The following is a 15059-nucleotide window of genomic DNA, read 5'->3' on the forward strand; positions in this document are numbered from 1 at the left end:
GAAAAAGAATGGCTTCTTTCGTAAAAAATAAATTTTCTGCAGATTATACCGCCATTTGGTGTTGAAAATAAGAATCATTTTTATTTTTAAAAAAAATTTTCCAGTTTCCAAATCGATCTTCAATTCGATTCGATTATCATTTGTTTTTGATGAAACAGGAAAAAAAATTGTCCTTGAATATTCAATCCATTGATCAAATGTAATCTTCATTCATTCGATTCATTAAGATGTGTGCCACCACCACTACATACTTTTTTGATCAGAACAAAAACAAAACAGAGGAAACTGGTGATTTGATTAAATGGACAGTGCAACAAAAAAAAAAAACATATACGTCAGAATTTGTGAATTTTTAAAATGTCAGTTTTCATTCTGTATAAAAGAAAGAAAAAGAGTAGCAAAGAGTTAATTCAGCAAAAACGATTATGGCATCAATTTCGTTATCGATATTATTATTCTCGATTTTTTGGTTAAATCTGGTCGATTCAATAATATTCTATCAAGGTCATACAACAGCTTGTGATCAATGTGATCGTATTTCAACAAATTCTGTACGTAATATACTTTGTTGTACAACATTTAGTAAATGTTGCCTGCCAAATAGCCTGGATGAATATAATGAACAAGTTAAAGCTGAAGATGATATCTATTATGGTCGTCGTAGTAAATCAAATGCAAATAATAATCGTCCATCATTAGCATCACTAATCAATGATGAAATGAATCGTAGAATGAAAAAGAAAAAGAAACAAAGTAATACAAATAATCGAAAAAATGATAAAAAACGAAAACCAACAACTACAAATAATAAAAAGAAACGTCCAACAATATCCGCATCATCATTGTAACATCGTTTTATCTAATTAATAAAAAATTTACCCAATGTGTACGTTGATTGCAATAATCAATAAATAATCAATAAATTAACCAAAAGAAAAAAAATTTGAATTCCAATTTTATTTTTAATTCATTCACAAATTTTGTTTATATGAATTTTTTAAAAATTTACAAATTTTCAGGTGATAGAAAGAGAAATGGAAAACAAATCAATTTTTTTTTGTTTGTTTGTTTCTTGCTTTAATCCCATTACATCAGCAAAAACAACAGGTTTTTTTGTTTCACTTGATCAACAACAAAAAAAAATAGAAGACGATGTTAACAAACATTTGAATGAACATTTTTCTTAATAAATCAAGATGGTAAACATCAATGGGCTGTCACGTATCATGATGATAATGATGATGATTATGATGGTGATGATAGAAAATGTTCTTGAAAAAAAAATCATCATTATTTCTCTTATTTTTGTTGACCATAACATAATTGAAAATTTGGTGGTGGTGCCTGTTGTGCTGTAACTTGCTGTTGATTTGCTTGTTGTTGTTGTTGTTGTTGTGCATCTTCACCCGAAATACTTCCACTGCTCACTGATTGGGATGGATTCATTTGATCTTGTTGCTGTTGAACAAAATGAGAAAAAACGAAACAATGACAATTGAAAACTTAAATTTTTTTAAAACTCTTACATCTCCAGCAACACCAGTCATGGGCATTGTTGGTATCAACTGTGGTGTATAAAGTTGTGTTCCATATGGATGTGGATTACCCGGTAAATGATACTAATGATGAAAAAAATGAAATGATAATTTTCCTACATTGAATTTGATTTAACATACCCCGGCCGTTCCTGAAACACCACCTAATTGTATGTGCGACATTTGTGCGGTCAATTGATGCATCAATGCGGGCGAAAATTGAAGCGCTGTAGCATTCGGATCCATTAATTGTGGTTGCATTATATATTGTGGTTGTGGTGCCTGATGATGCAGCCATGGATTTGCTTGCATTGGATTCTGGTATGGTGATGAAAATCTTTGATACGAAGTAGCGCTCATTGGTGATGGTAACATGGCTGTTACACCACCGTTCGTAGTCAAATTTGTTGAATCGAATCCCATCTGAAGTTGCTAATCATTGTATTTTTCATCATTAATGTTTTACAAAAATTTCAAAAAACAAAACAAAACTTACATCAACCTCGCTACGATAACGGCTTTCATTTTTATAATGATTTTTCTTTTTATTACCACCATCAGCAAATTTTACCAACAATGTATCCTTACTGCCAGGTAATAATTTTCCATGCAAAATGTTGATGATATTTTCACATTTTTCTTTACTTTCCATTCTAATTCAATCATAAAAGATTTAAAAATCAACATTAGATATTTGCAATAATAATTTATTTGTTTACCGAGCAAATCCTACACCACGTGGTGTACCATTCGAATCTTTTAGAATACGTGTTGATATAACACTACCATATAATGAAAGCATTGCTTCCAAATCTGCTTCGGCCATTGTCATCGGTAGATTTGCAATATATAAATTTGTTGGATCATGTTCTTGTTGCTATTTAATTAAAAAAATAATAATAATCAAAAATCATACATAATGATTGATATAGAAATAAATCGTACAAGAATCTTTTGCTGCATTATTTTGTTTCTATTTGTATCGGTACATTTCGCCATTTGTGCTTGAACACCTTGTGAAATTAAACTTTTGACCGCTTGTTCGGCAGAGCCAGGATTGTCAAAATCAACGAAACCATAGCCTAAATAATAAAATAAATAAATTATAAACTAAAAAAAATTGATGGCAATCAATGTTGAAATACCTTTGCATTTGTTGGTTTCCTTATCTAGAATGGCTTTTGTCGAGACAATATTACCATAACTAAAAGTCAATAAAGAAAAAATTATCAAACCATTGATAATTTTAAAAAAATCTGATACATACGGTTGGCAAAGTAATTGAAGATCTTTGTCAGTAGTGTTGGGCGTCAATCCACGAATATATAGATTTGTTTTACTAATTGTTGTTGTCAATGTTGATGAATCCGATTTATCTGACGACAATATCGATGTTGACGTTCCATTTTGTGTATTTACGTTTGTTGATGAATTCATGGACAAACTACAATTATTATTATTATTGTTGTTGTTATTTCCACTTGTTGTACCAATATTATTTCCACTATTAATCGATGGAGCATTTATCGAGGTAGATGATCCATTGTTTGTTGATAGTTTATTATTTGTTTGTACCATTGGATTTCCGGTTCCAGCAACATTAGAAGTAGAAACAGCAGCAGCAGCAGTAACAGCACTTGTAGCAACATTAGCTACAGCTGATACTGATGATGTTGTTGATGGTGAAACGGAAGACGATGTTGTACTTTGTTGTTGTTGTGATGAAATTCGGGATGAATTATGATAAGGCTATTATTAATGATAATCAAATAGAAAAAAAAACAAATTTCAATGTTTGATTGATAAATTTTCTTTTTCAAATCTTTAAAAAATAATAATCAATTGAAAAAGATCCATAAATAAATGCCATATGTCGAATTACAGTGATTTTTTCCTATTTTCTCATTCATAAATAATACCTGTGCATGGCGTATCGAATAATTATTATTTGATGTTTGTTGTTGTTGTTGTTGGCAATTTTTATTATACATGCGGAATGGCATGCCTGTTTGTTGTTGTGAAGAATTTGGTAATATTGTTCGGCCATTACCACTAATTCCAACAACAACATTACTACTAATATTACCACCACCACCACCACTTGAACTCATTTGTTTATTATTATTATTCAAATGAGTTAATTGTTGTTGTTGTTGTTGATGAAATGATGAAGATATATTTGGCCCATTCATTGAATTTGCCTGAATCGATGTTTGTTGTGATGTTATTGATGATGATGATGATGATCCGACTGTTTTCATTTGTTGATTTATATTACTACTCATTGTATTCATATTATTATTATTATTAGATGTTGTTATTGTTGTTGTCGGCGTTGATGTTGTTGTTGTTGTTGTTTTCGACATTGAACCTTGCAATGCTCTACTATATAAAATTTTTGGCTGTGATTCTTGCTTCATTATTGTTTGATGATAATATTTTTTGTAAATATATGTTGAATGATAAACACCACTTGAGAAAATTTGTATTCTTTTTTCAATCAAATTTATATTACATCACATTGATTTTTGTTATGGAATGTAAATCATCCAAACAAACAAACAAAAAACTAACAAATTGCAAAATTCATTGATAAAAAAAAAAACTTGATTGAAAAAATTCATAGAAAAAAAGGGTATCGAAAATCGATGTATTTAAAATTAAAAAAAATAGATTTTTTTCCAACTGATAACAACAACAATGGATAAACAATGGATAAATATATTTTTTTGATAACACAGATCAATTGAAAATTTGTAATTTTTTTTAAAAAAGTTCAGTGACCGTATTTGAATGGATTATGTTGGACGGGTGTTATAATGTGATGTGATTGTGAATATGATAACAAAAACTATTATCTAATTTGAAAATGAACAATTATGGATCAATGAACGATCAATCAGATGACATTTTTTTTGTTGTTTTGGCTAAATTTCCTATATATATACACCATACGATTATCACCAAAACAGCAAAATTATTGCTGAAACTTTTTTTGTATCATTGATTGGATTGAATGAATTCAATTTCAACAAAGCCAAACACACACACAAAGAAAAAAATAAAACAGCCGGTAAATTGTCAACGAAAAAAAACACTAAAATTAAAAAAAAAATATATAATGAAAACTCAATTGATGAAGAGAATCAGAGAATTTTGTGATTGTTTTTGTTTGTTTGTTTATTGTTGTCGAATCACAACAGCGACAACAACGATGTCAAGAAAGATGATGATGAGGAGGAGGAAAAAGAAGAGGTTACATGCAAACATTCAAAGAAAAATGGTTGTTTGGTACAATTTGAAGATTGGACGGAATTAGTAGTGTTGAGTATCATCATCATTTACTTCTACTTTTTTTTTATCCTTTTGAGTTTATTCGCGGTGTTGTCGTATATACGAATGATGATGATGAACGAAACAAAGAACGAAAAAAAAAGCGGCAAGAATTGTTGAATTGAGTAAGTTGAGTTGAAAAAGTGGAAAACAACAACGAACGAACGAACGAACGATATACAAAAACCTGGCAAAAGCAGAGGAAAAACGATCGATGGACCAACCGAACGACCCGATCATCAAAAATACAGATAAATGTAAATATACAGAAAACCAGAAACAACAAACAACACACAAAACAAACTTTTCAATCATAAAAGGAAAAAAATTTTCATTTTAAGTCCAAGTAGTGGTATAGTGTAATGTGATATATAATATGGCGCCGCGTTTCAATCATTGTTAGCTGATGTATCCTATAGATGGCGTTCGTGGATGTTTTTTTTTCTTATAAAGAAAATAAGCCAACACCTTTTGATTTGTATTCAAACATTATTGCCATCTATGATCGGATGTGTGAACAAAAATTTGTATTCGAATTTTTTCAATTTGCTTTTCCGAATGATAATGGCATTGGATCTTTGATATGACATGGATTTTTTTTTGCAAAAGATTCAAAACAAAACAAAAAAAAATTATAACATACCGTATGACCAGAATGAGATTGAGCATTTGAATGAACAGATTGAATATTTGATGGTGGCGGATAATATTGCCTAATTCCATCGGCATTCGATGTATAATAATTAACATAATTTCCATGTGTTGATGATGATGATGTTGGATGATGAATTGAAGATGATAATGATGCAGCTGTTGTTGATGATGATGATGATGATGAATGTGGATGATATTGTAGATGTTGCTGTTGGCCAGAATTAATTGATCCATGATGATTTTGACGATGATGATGATGATGATGATTGTTGTTATTGTTGTTGTTGTTACTATTATTAGTAGCAACAACAGAGGCATTAGGTGTTGTGGGAGGGGGTGCTCCAGTAAATCCTGTAAATGGATTCATCATGGCAGCAGCCATTGCTGTTGGATTAATCATTTTTTGTGGTCAGATGTTTGGTTGATTGACAATAGATTATGATTGAAAAACAATTGAACAACAAATGGCAATGTCAAAGATGTAAATCAGTCAAAAACAAAAAAAAACAAATTACACATCCAACAGGCACCAAATGAGTAGAATTTGTAAAAAAAAAATCAAAATTTTTGCGTAGCGATTCTATTCAAATGATAATTTAAAAATTAGAAAAAAAATCATTATTAAATCATCACAATATTACTTGTTACTGAAGTTATTGAATCAATTTCAAATGATTTTGATTCATCCAACCAAAAAAAAACAAACAAATAAAAACAATGCCGAATCACTTATTCACATCAACATATATCAAAAAAAGATGATTTCTTACAACATTCGTTGAAACTTACAGAAAAAATTGATGATGTAAAAAATAAAGATGGTTGAAGATTTCAATAAACATTACCATTCAGAAAAATATTCCGTCATTTTCTATCAATGAATATCAAATTGAATTGACAAAACAGACATTGAGAGAGAGTTGACAATAACAAAAACATCATCAACAACAACAACAAGGACCTCTGAGCCATTCAATCACTGAGAAGTAGTAGTAGAATAAGAATCAATTGAAGAAGAATCATTCATTTGGAACATTCAGAAGAAGAAAAGAAAGATTTCAGATTCTATTACCACTACCCCATACACAAAGTGACAAGTCAAGTCATATATAAACACCCGGTATGTGTGAAGATGGTAGCGGGAAAGTAGAGGACAATGAAGAAAGAAAAAAAAAGATGCAAATAGATGTGGGGTAGTGACAATCATCATCGGGCAACAACCGCTTAATAATGTCCAATCAACGATGATTATGGTTCTCCCCCCTCTTGTCATTTCGAACATTATTTGAGAATACAGAATATAGAAGTGGCAGTAAATCACAGTGGTATTTAAAGAGAAAAAAATTTGAAAAAGTTTTTTTCTTTTTGGAAGAAAAAACCGCGCGGATATTTTATTTATTTACAAAAATTAAAAAAAAAATTATCTATTAATTTGATATAATAATGATTGAATTTTTTGTCGTATTTCATTCGTACATTTTGGATTTGATTTTGAACGTTCGAATAATTGTTGTATAAAAGTATTAAAATTTGATGATTTTTTCAGCCATTCATTCGGTATAATCATTATTAAATTATTTAAAAATTCTAATGTTTTTTTCAGATTATTATCAACAGCTAAACGTTGAATAGATGTAAGTATATAACGAAAACATAATTTTTCCATTACAAATTCAAATAAAATTTGTTCAGAAATTATATTACGAAATGATAATATATTTTTCATTAGTTGAATTGTTTCCATATATTGATGATGAAAAAATTCAATTATATATTCGATAACTAAATTTTCATAATATGATTTTACATTAGGATCATCATCATCATTATCGTTAAAAAATTCCATTGGAATCATTTGTGGAATAAATATATCATTTTCAATTGTTTTTTCCATTCGTTTAACAATTGTTTGTAAAAGTTTGGAAAAATTTTCACTTATATCAACCAATGTTGGAAAATTTGTTATTGTCAACCGTAAAAATCTAACAAAACAATCAGTTTGTTTGGTTGATAATGGATTCCAAATATTTTTTTCAATCATTTCAATCAATTTCATTATTATAACCTGATCGATCAATGTTGGTATCACATTCAAATCGATTAGTTCATCTTGTTTGTTTGAATAACAATAACGAATCAATTCTTGAATAGCATCCATATTTATCAAATCAATATTATTCGATTTTGGATCCAAAAAAATATTCCACAATGCAAAATCATAACGTAAATAATATGCAAGAAATTTTGGCAAAAATTCCATTATAAATGATTCTTTATAAGTTTGAATGTTTTTCAATTTCCATTTTTGAAATTGTTTACAAATACCATTGATTGAAGCAAAATCATCATCAGTATCATCAAATAATTTATCTAATTCCGAACGAAATGATTTCAATTCTTCATCCAATAATTTTCTTTCGGAATCATCTTCATCGTCATTCTTCTTCAAATTTTCCAAACGTTTATAACAACGATTACGTTTAATTTGATCATTATCATCAAAATGATAAACATCCAATACCGAAGTTAATTGATTATTATTATCATATGATGAATATTGTTGACATAATGTTTTATGATTCATAATTAAATATAATGATATTGAATTCTGATCCTGTATATTGGTACGATGTTCATCCAATTGACGTTCAGCATAATTACAATAAACATTCATTATTCCATGTTCATTTTTTTCCAATTCAATCATTTTATCATTAATACAATCAAATAGATTTCGAATATAATCATAAAGATTTCTATATAAATTATATTCATCAGTCATTTCCACAACATCTATAATATTATATTTTTCAATATCATTTTTTGATAATTTCAAATCCATTATTATACGATTTAATAATTGTTGATTTTCATCAATTGTTGTTTCGATTTGTTTTCGCATTGAATGTATACGATCCGTGAATGAATCAAAATTCAAATCATCATTATTATTATCGGTTGATTGATCAACAATATAACTTGGTATATTATTACCATATGATCGATAATCCATTTGATCAATTTCAATCGGAACAATACTATGATTATCATGTATTACTTGTAATTTATTTATTAATGTTTTATCATCCATAGTTGTTAGAAATTTATTATTCATTTCAGATCGTGCTAAATGATAAATATTTGGCATACGAACAGCTTTACGTATTTGTTCACGTTCCCATTTGTCCATTTCATCTTCTTCAGATTCTTCATTTTCAATATTATCATTATCATGGTCATCATCATCGCCGGAAGATGATGAATATTTTGAATCATTATTTTGTTTTTGATTTTCATTTTTTTGCTGTTGTTGTTGTTGTTGTTGTGCAACACGAAAACATTCTCGAAATTTTTCCTTATCTTTTGATTCATAATCAACATTACCGAATTGTATTCGATCTTTATCATCATCATCATCGTGATCATCACAATCAGAATTCGGTAATAAATCATCATCATCATTTTCACTTTTATCTTCATCACTTTCACGAACTAGACGATTTCCACTTTCATTTTCTAATGGAATAAAATCAGCTGTTAATGCCATTTTTTGTCGTCGTTTTTTCAATTCATAAATTGTTTTAGCATCCGGTATTATACCACGTTCTAATGATGAACGAAATTGTGGTCGTTGTTGTTGTTGTTCTTGAGAACGATGATTAAAATGTCCATTTTTATCATCATCATCATTGGCTTCTTCATCACTACCTGGACAGAAAATAATTTCTTCCACTTTTTTCACATCATCATCATTATCATCATAGGAAGATTTTGGTGATTTTGTTTGTTGCTCAATATTCGAATTGTTTTCATTAGCCGAATTATTATCATCAAATTTATTTCGACATTTTAATAATTTTTTCTTATTTTTTTCCATTCTTCGACTATATACAGATTTTTTAACGATAAAAACATCTGTTTATCAAAGGAAGAAAAACAAAAAACATTAAATATTGATCAAAATTGTTTGCTTTAAAAAAAACAAACAAATTCCTACCTTCTTCTTCATCTTCTACAAAACTAAGTTTTGTTTTTCGATCATTTTTATTATTGTTGTTTGTTGATTTAAAACTAAGATTACTATTACTATCATCATCATCATCTTGATCGATTGTAATTTGATTGTTTATATCATCATTTTTTACAATTGTTTCATCATTATTAGTTTGTTGTTGTTGTTGTGGTTGTTTTTGTACATCATTATTATTATCATCATCATTATCCGAATCAGAATGACGAATACGTTGACGAAATGATCGTTTAGATTTTTTAAACATAATTATTACTTGAAAAACTTTAGAATCAAAAGAAAAAATATTTATTTCATAAATCGCTCAATCGGCATGCATGTTTTGCTGTTGTTGTTGTTGTCATTCTAATTCACAGAATAGAAATATTTCCAGAAATACATTTCCGATCAATTCGGGAAACTTTACGGCAAAAAAAGATTGATTTTACAAAAATTGATTTTAAAAAATTTTATTTATTTTTTTAAAATTTTGATTTTATGATGAAAAAACATGATAATTAAATAGGATATTATTATTATTATTATGTGTGTATAATAAGAAATATAAAATATAAATGGTTTGCATAGCTTGACAAAAAAAAATTGATGAATTCAAAACAGAAATCAAAGAGATCAGATGATAATTTTTTTTTCTGATGATGATTATGGTCGTCGTCAAATCATATTATAATAAAAATAAAATAATTTAATTACGAATACCTAATGCTTGTTCTAATTCAATTCTTCGTTGTTGTACTTTACTATAAAAATAACGACAAACAGCTTCTTGTGTCCATGGTTGATAGAAAAAATCTGAAAGTCTTTCCTCTTCAGGATTACCATTTTGATCGGTCATAACTTTAAGATCACGTACTTGTGAAATAAGCCATTTATGTATAAATTGTTGTGGATCGGATGCAAAACCAAGATAAAATTCTCTGCTTGTTTTATGTTGATTAATTGAATCGACTGTTTCATGATTTTTCTGTTCTAAAGCCAATATTTCTTGTTGTGATGCAATGGATAATAGAAAATTTTGCATCTGTGATTTTAATGGATCATCCACTTCAACTTCAATATCATAACAGGAAACTTTTTTCAATGAATCTAAATGTCCTTCAATCTGTATCTGATGATTAATTATAATTGGATCTGGTGGCTGTAGAAAATGACTTAAACGGCTTGGAAATTCAGCAAATTTAATACGTTTTGCATTGAATATTTGTTCCAAATATTGATCGCAATTAATAAATTCACGTTCATGTGTATCTTGTAGACGATTTTTCTTAACATATTGCCAAAAGGCTTGTATGATAACAGGTCGTGTATTAGCATAAATACCCAACAAACGGCTTAATCTTGGATCCAATTTATATTGCATTGGCTGATAGTCAAGCATAAATAAAATTGTACAACGTACATTACGATCACCAGGACGTTTTACTTGAAAACCATCCGTTTCGGATGTATTTACTGATCGATGCCATTCAACCAAATGATTATCTGGACCATAAAGTTCTTTATCCAATTCTATAACTAAACTTTTGAAAAATGTTGAAAATTTTCGTTTATGCAATGTTTTTGATGAACTTGATGATGAACTTTCGGGTTTTTCATCCAATAATCGTCCTTCTACTCTTAATTCCCATGATGGTACAATTGGTTCTTCATTACCTTCAGGATCATTTTTTCCTGGATAAAAGGTATTCGTAACAAATATACGTAATTTTCGTTTTTGTTTGATCGGTTTTTTCAATGCTTCTTGTATGTCCATTCGTTTACGCATGATAGTGAAATCAAGTTTACGTTCAAATGCAATCAAATCCATGTAAGCTTGTGATTCTGGAACAAGATCACGAACTTTTTGTGGTAGAATTTTATCCGAAATTTTTTTCTTCTTTTTGGCTATTGGACCATGCATCGATGCATTTGAACCAGGTGCGATTGTATTTGGTGGTCCAATATTACCACCTCCAGACATTTGTTTCATTCCAGGATTCATCATGGCACCGACAGCTGATCTTTTACCACCGGCATGCATTGGTGATTGTTGCTGCTGTTGTTGAGGTGATGGTGGTGGTGGTGGACCAGATTGTGGCATTGAAACCATTGGTGGACGATTTGGTGATTGTGGTGGTGGATATTGACCAGCACCAGCCATTGGATGACCCATACGTACTTGATGCGGAGGTGGATATTGACGCGGTGGCATCATTGAATTTGCCGATGGTGGTGGCGGAGGTCGCATCGAATTCGGTATAGGCTGTGGTGGCATTTGATGATTCGATAAAGGTGGTCCTTGTATGGCTACATTTGGTGGAATCATCTGTCCAGTAGATGGAAGTGGTGGTGGTGGCATTTGATTAACATATTGTGGTCGATTCATTTTTTTTCTATCTTCGGAATCGTCTAAATCGATAAAATTCAATCAAATCAATTCAACAACCAAAAATACACAATGGCAAAAAAAAACCGAACAAAAAGCGAAGAATGGTGTGAATAAAATGACAGAAAATTTGCGCTCACTATCGATTCTATCGATTATTGAACGAATCACGATATTCACACATTGTTTATTCGAAATTTTATTTTATTTTTTTTTAAATTTTATTTTTTTCCTGCAAAAAAATTAAACAAAATGACTTCCATTATATATTTTACACCGATTTCTGGTGCTTTAGATGAATCACCACCATGTTATCTTCTTAATATTGATGAATTTTGTTTTCTTCTTGATTGTGGTCTTGATGAATCCTGTAATGTTGATTATGTTGAAAATTTAAAACCACATATAACAAAAATTGATGCCGTTCTTCTATCACATCCGGATACTTTTCATCTAGGTAAATGTCGATAATGAGAAAACTAAAATGTGATTTATTTTGAATTTCGATGTTTAAAAAAATCCAGGTGCATTACCATATTTATTTGGAAAATGTGGCCTTTCATGCGATATATATGCAACAATACCAGTTTATCAAATGGGTCAAATGTTTGCCTATGATTTATATCAATCTCGTCATGGTTTTGAAGATTTTAATCTATTCTCATTGGATGATGTTGATTTAGCATTCGATAAAGTGATTCAAGTTAAATATAATCAAACAGTAATGTTAAAAGGTAAAGGACAAGGTATAACATTAACACCATTACCGGCTGGACATATGATCGGTGGTACTGTTTGGAAAATTGTTAAAGATGGTGAAGAAGATATTTTTTATGCTGTCGATATTAATCATAAAAAAGAACGACATCTAAATGGTTGTACAATTGATAAATTATCACGACCATCAATGTTAATTATTGATTGTGATAATATTAATTATATGCCGGAAAGAAGAAAAAAACGTGATACACAATTATTCGGCAGTATTATTGAAACATTAAGATCAAGTGGTAATGTACTAATTGGTACGGATACAGCCGGACGTGTATTAGAATTATCACATATGCTTGATCAAATGTGGCGTAGTGAACCAGGTCTTCATGTTTATTCAATCATATTATTAAATAATTTTAGCTATAATGTTATTGAATTTGCTAAATCATTAGTCGAATGGATGAGTGATAAATTAATGCGTGGTTTTGAAGGTCAACGTAATAATCCATTTGCATTTAAACATATACAATTATGTCATAATCTAAATGAATTGGCTCGTATTCCTGAACCATATGTTATATTGGCATCACAACCAGATTTTGAATGTGGATTTTCACGTGAACTTTTTTATGGATTTTGTAGTAATGTAAAAAATACTATCATTCTAACACAACGATCATCATTACCTGGTACATTGTGTGATTTGCTTATTAATTCGGCAAATCTACCAAGACCATTTCGAATGAAATTTATAAGAAAAATGCGTGTACCATTAGCAGGTGAAGAATTGGAATCATATTTAGAACGTAAACGTAATGAAGAATTGGAAAAAGAAAAAGAAAAAAATGCTAATGATTCGATTAAAGATAAAAAAAATACTGATGATGAATCGGATGAAGAATCGGATGACGACGACGATTATGATGATGATGATGAATATTTTGATGAAGAATTTAATCGAATTTCAAATGTTAAAAATGCCAATACAAAAGTAACGAATGTCACCGGAATGACACATTCTACGAACAAACATGATCTAATGATGTCATCACGTATGGATGGCCGTGTAAAAGGTGGTGGATTTTTTAAGAATGCAAAAAAATCCTATCCAATGTTTCCGTGTGTAGAAAAGAAAATCAAATGGGATGATTATGGTGAAATAATTAATCCAGATGATTATTCTATATTTGATATGTCAAAAATGTTTATGGAAGATAAAGAAAATATGATTGCAGAAGAATTGAAAAATAATGAAAATATGGCCAAAATTAATGATGAACAAATGAATGAATTGATTAAAGAAACAAATCCAACAAAATGTATTGAAAATATTGAAGAATTACAAATTCAAGCTAAAATTGAAACAATCGATTTTGAAGGACGTTCCGATGGTGAATCATTAAAACGAATTATTAAAATGATACGACCAAGACGTTTAATATTAGTTCGTGGATTATCGGATAAAGCTAATAGTTTTGCTGCTTATTGTCAAAATAATGATTGTGTATCGGGAAAGATTTTCATTCCAAAAATTAATGAATTAGTTGATGCAACAACTGAACGTCATATTTATCAAATAAAATTAAAAGATGCTTTAGTTAGTTCATTGAAATTTTCACAATATAAAGATGGTGCTCAATTAGCATGGGTTGAAGCTGAAATTGATATGGATATAACTGAATCAATATTGCCACAAAATGAAGATCAACAACAGCAACAACAAAAAAATATCGATTCAAATGATACAAATAATGATAATAATAATCGAAAAGAAATGGATAAAACCGAAATGATAATCATGATTGATAATCATCAACGTAATAATCGTGAAATGATACCAATATTAAAACAATTACCATCATCCGAAATGCCAACACATCAAACAATATTTGTTAATGAATTAAAATTATCTGATTTTAAACAAATATTAATGAAACATGATATACAAGCAGAATTTTCTGGTGGTGTATTACTTTGTAATGGACAAGTAGAAGTAAAAAGAACTGAATCTGGTCGTATTCATCTTGAAGGTACTGTTTCGGATGAATATTTTAAAATAAGAAAATTATTATATGATCAATATGCTATATTATGAACAAACAGAACAGAAAAAAATTCAAAATCTGTTTTTCAATTTGTAAATATTTATTTCATTTTCAATGACATGATTTCATTATTATTTTTCTCAAATAAAGTCTTTGGAAAACCACTCTGTTAACCACTAATTTTTGAAACCAAAAAGACAAAGTCCAAATTCCAATTGTACTGATTGAATCAAAAAAACTTGATCATGAATATTTAATCAATCAATCAATCAATCAATGTTTTTTGTTTTTGTTTTTGTTTTTGGATTCAGCAATAATTGGTCATCAAAAAAAAAAATATCATTCGATCATCATTTGATTGATGCGGTAATTGATTTTTTTTT

At 29.2% G+C, this 15059-nt stretch overlaps 5 protein-coding genes across 5 annotated transcripts; 2 read left to right on the top strand and 3 right to left on the bottom strand.

Moving 5' to 3' along the window:
* The first annotated feature begins 146 nt into the window (after positions 1-146).
* LOC113789336 (uncharacterized) lies at positions 147-951 on the top strand. Its single transcript, XM_027338857.2, has one exon. The coding sequence runs from the start codon at positions 426-428 to the stop codon at positions 846-848; it is 423 nt and encodes a 140-aa protein (XP_027194658.2). The 5' UTR covers positions 147-425; the 3' UTR covers positions 849-951.
* On the bottom strand, positions 938-4096 carry shep (RNA binding motif single stranded interacting protein alan shepard). Its single transcript, XM_075821304.1, is given in 9 exon segments — positions 938-1458; positions 1527-1619; positions 1677-1967; positions 2032-2188; positions 2255-2441; positions 2444-2617; positions 2681-2739; positions 2803-3284; positions 3455-4096. Coding segments are annotated over 9 exon segments (2103 nt in total). The 5' UTR covers positions 3956-4096; the 3' UTR covers positions 938-1299.
* A 2794-nt stretch (positions 4097-6890) lies between these two features.
* On the bottom strand, positions 6891-9916 carry LOC113789333 (intron Large complex component GCFC2). The gene is made up of 2 exons (XM_027338853.2): positions 9520-9916; positions 6891-9437 (listed from the first exon to the last, which is right to left on the bottom strand). Exons 1-2 carry the CDS (start codon positions 9797-9799, stop codon positions 6943-6945), a joined length of 2775 nt encoding a protein of 924 aa, XP_027194654.2. The 5' UTR covers positions 9800-9916; the 3' UTR covers positions 6891-6942.
* A 69-nt stretch (positions 9917-9985) lies between these two features.
* On the bottom strand, positions 9986-11917 carry Bap60 (Brahma-associated protein 60). The gene has a single exon (XM_027338856.2). The coding sequence runs from the start codon at positions 11915-11917 to the stop codon at positions 10238-10240; it is 1680 nt and encodes a 559-aa protein (XP_027194657.2). The 3' UTR covers positions 9986-10237.
* Positions 11918-12023: 106 nt separating this feature from the next.
* Cpsf100 (cleavage and polyadenylation specificity factor subunit 2) lies at positions 12024-14821 on the top strand. The gene is made up of 2 exons (XM_027338855.2): positions 12024-12374; positions 12442-14821. The coding sequence occupies exons 1-2, from the start codon at positions 12170-12172 to the stop codon at positions 14724-14726; spliced, it is 2490 nt and encodes an 829-aa protein (XP_027194656.2). The 5' UTR covers positions 12024-12169; the 3' UTR covers positions 14727-14821.
* Positions 14822-15059: the final 238 nt, after the last annotated feature.

This window comes from Dermatophagoides pteronyssinus, unplaced genomic scaffold (genome assembly GCF_027571235.1).
Source record: "Dermatophagoides pteronyssinus isolate colony J.1.1.1.1 unplaced genomic scaffold, Derpt_VIB-CSIC_2022.12 sq0009, whole genome shotgun sequence".
Classification (NCBI taxonomy): Eukaryota; Metazoa; Arthropoda; class Arachnida; order Sarcoptiformes; family Pyroglyphidae; genus Dermatophagoides; species Dermatophagoides pteronyssinus.

Excerpts from the sequence above, each read along its gene's own strand:
- Cpsf100 (XM_027338855.2), top strand. The coding sequence starts at position 12,170 with ATGACTTCCATTATATATTTTACACCGATTTCTGGTGCTTTAGATGAA. Across the intron at positions 12,375-12,441 it reads TCCGGATACTTTTCATCTAG|GTGCATTACCATATTTATTT; the intron begins GTAAATGTCGAT and ends AAAAAAATCCAG.
- LOC113789336 (XM_027338857.2), top strand. The coding sequence starts at position 426 with ATGGCATCAATTTCGTTATCGATATTATTATTCTCGATTTTTTGGTTA.
- LOC113789333 (XM_027338853.2), bottom strand. The coding sequence starts at position 9,799 with ATGTTTAAAAAATCTAAACGATCATTTCGTCAACGTATTCGTCATTCT. Across the intron at positions 9,438-9,519 it reads TGTAGAAGATGAAGAAGAAG|ATGTTTTTATCGTTAAAAAA; the intron begins GTAGGAATTTGT and ends TTTGATAAACAG.
- Bap60 (XM_027338856.2), bottom strand. The coding sequence starts at position 11,917 with ATGAATCGACCACAATATGTTAATCAAATGCCACCACCACCACTTCCA.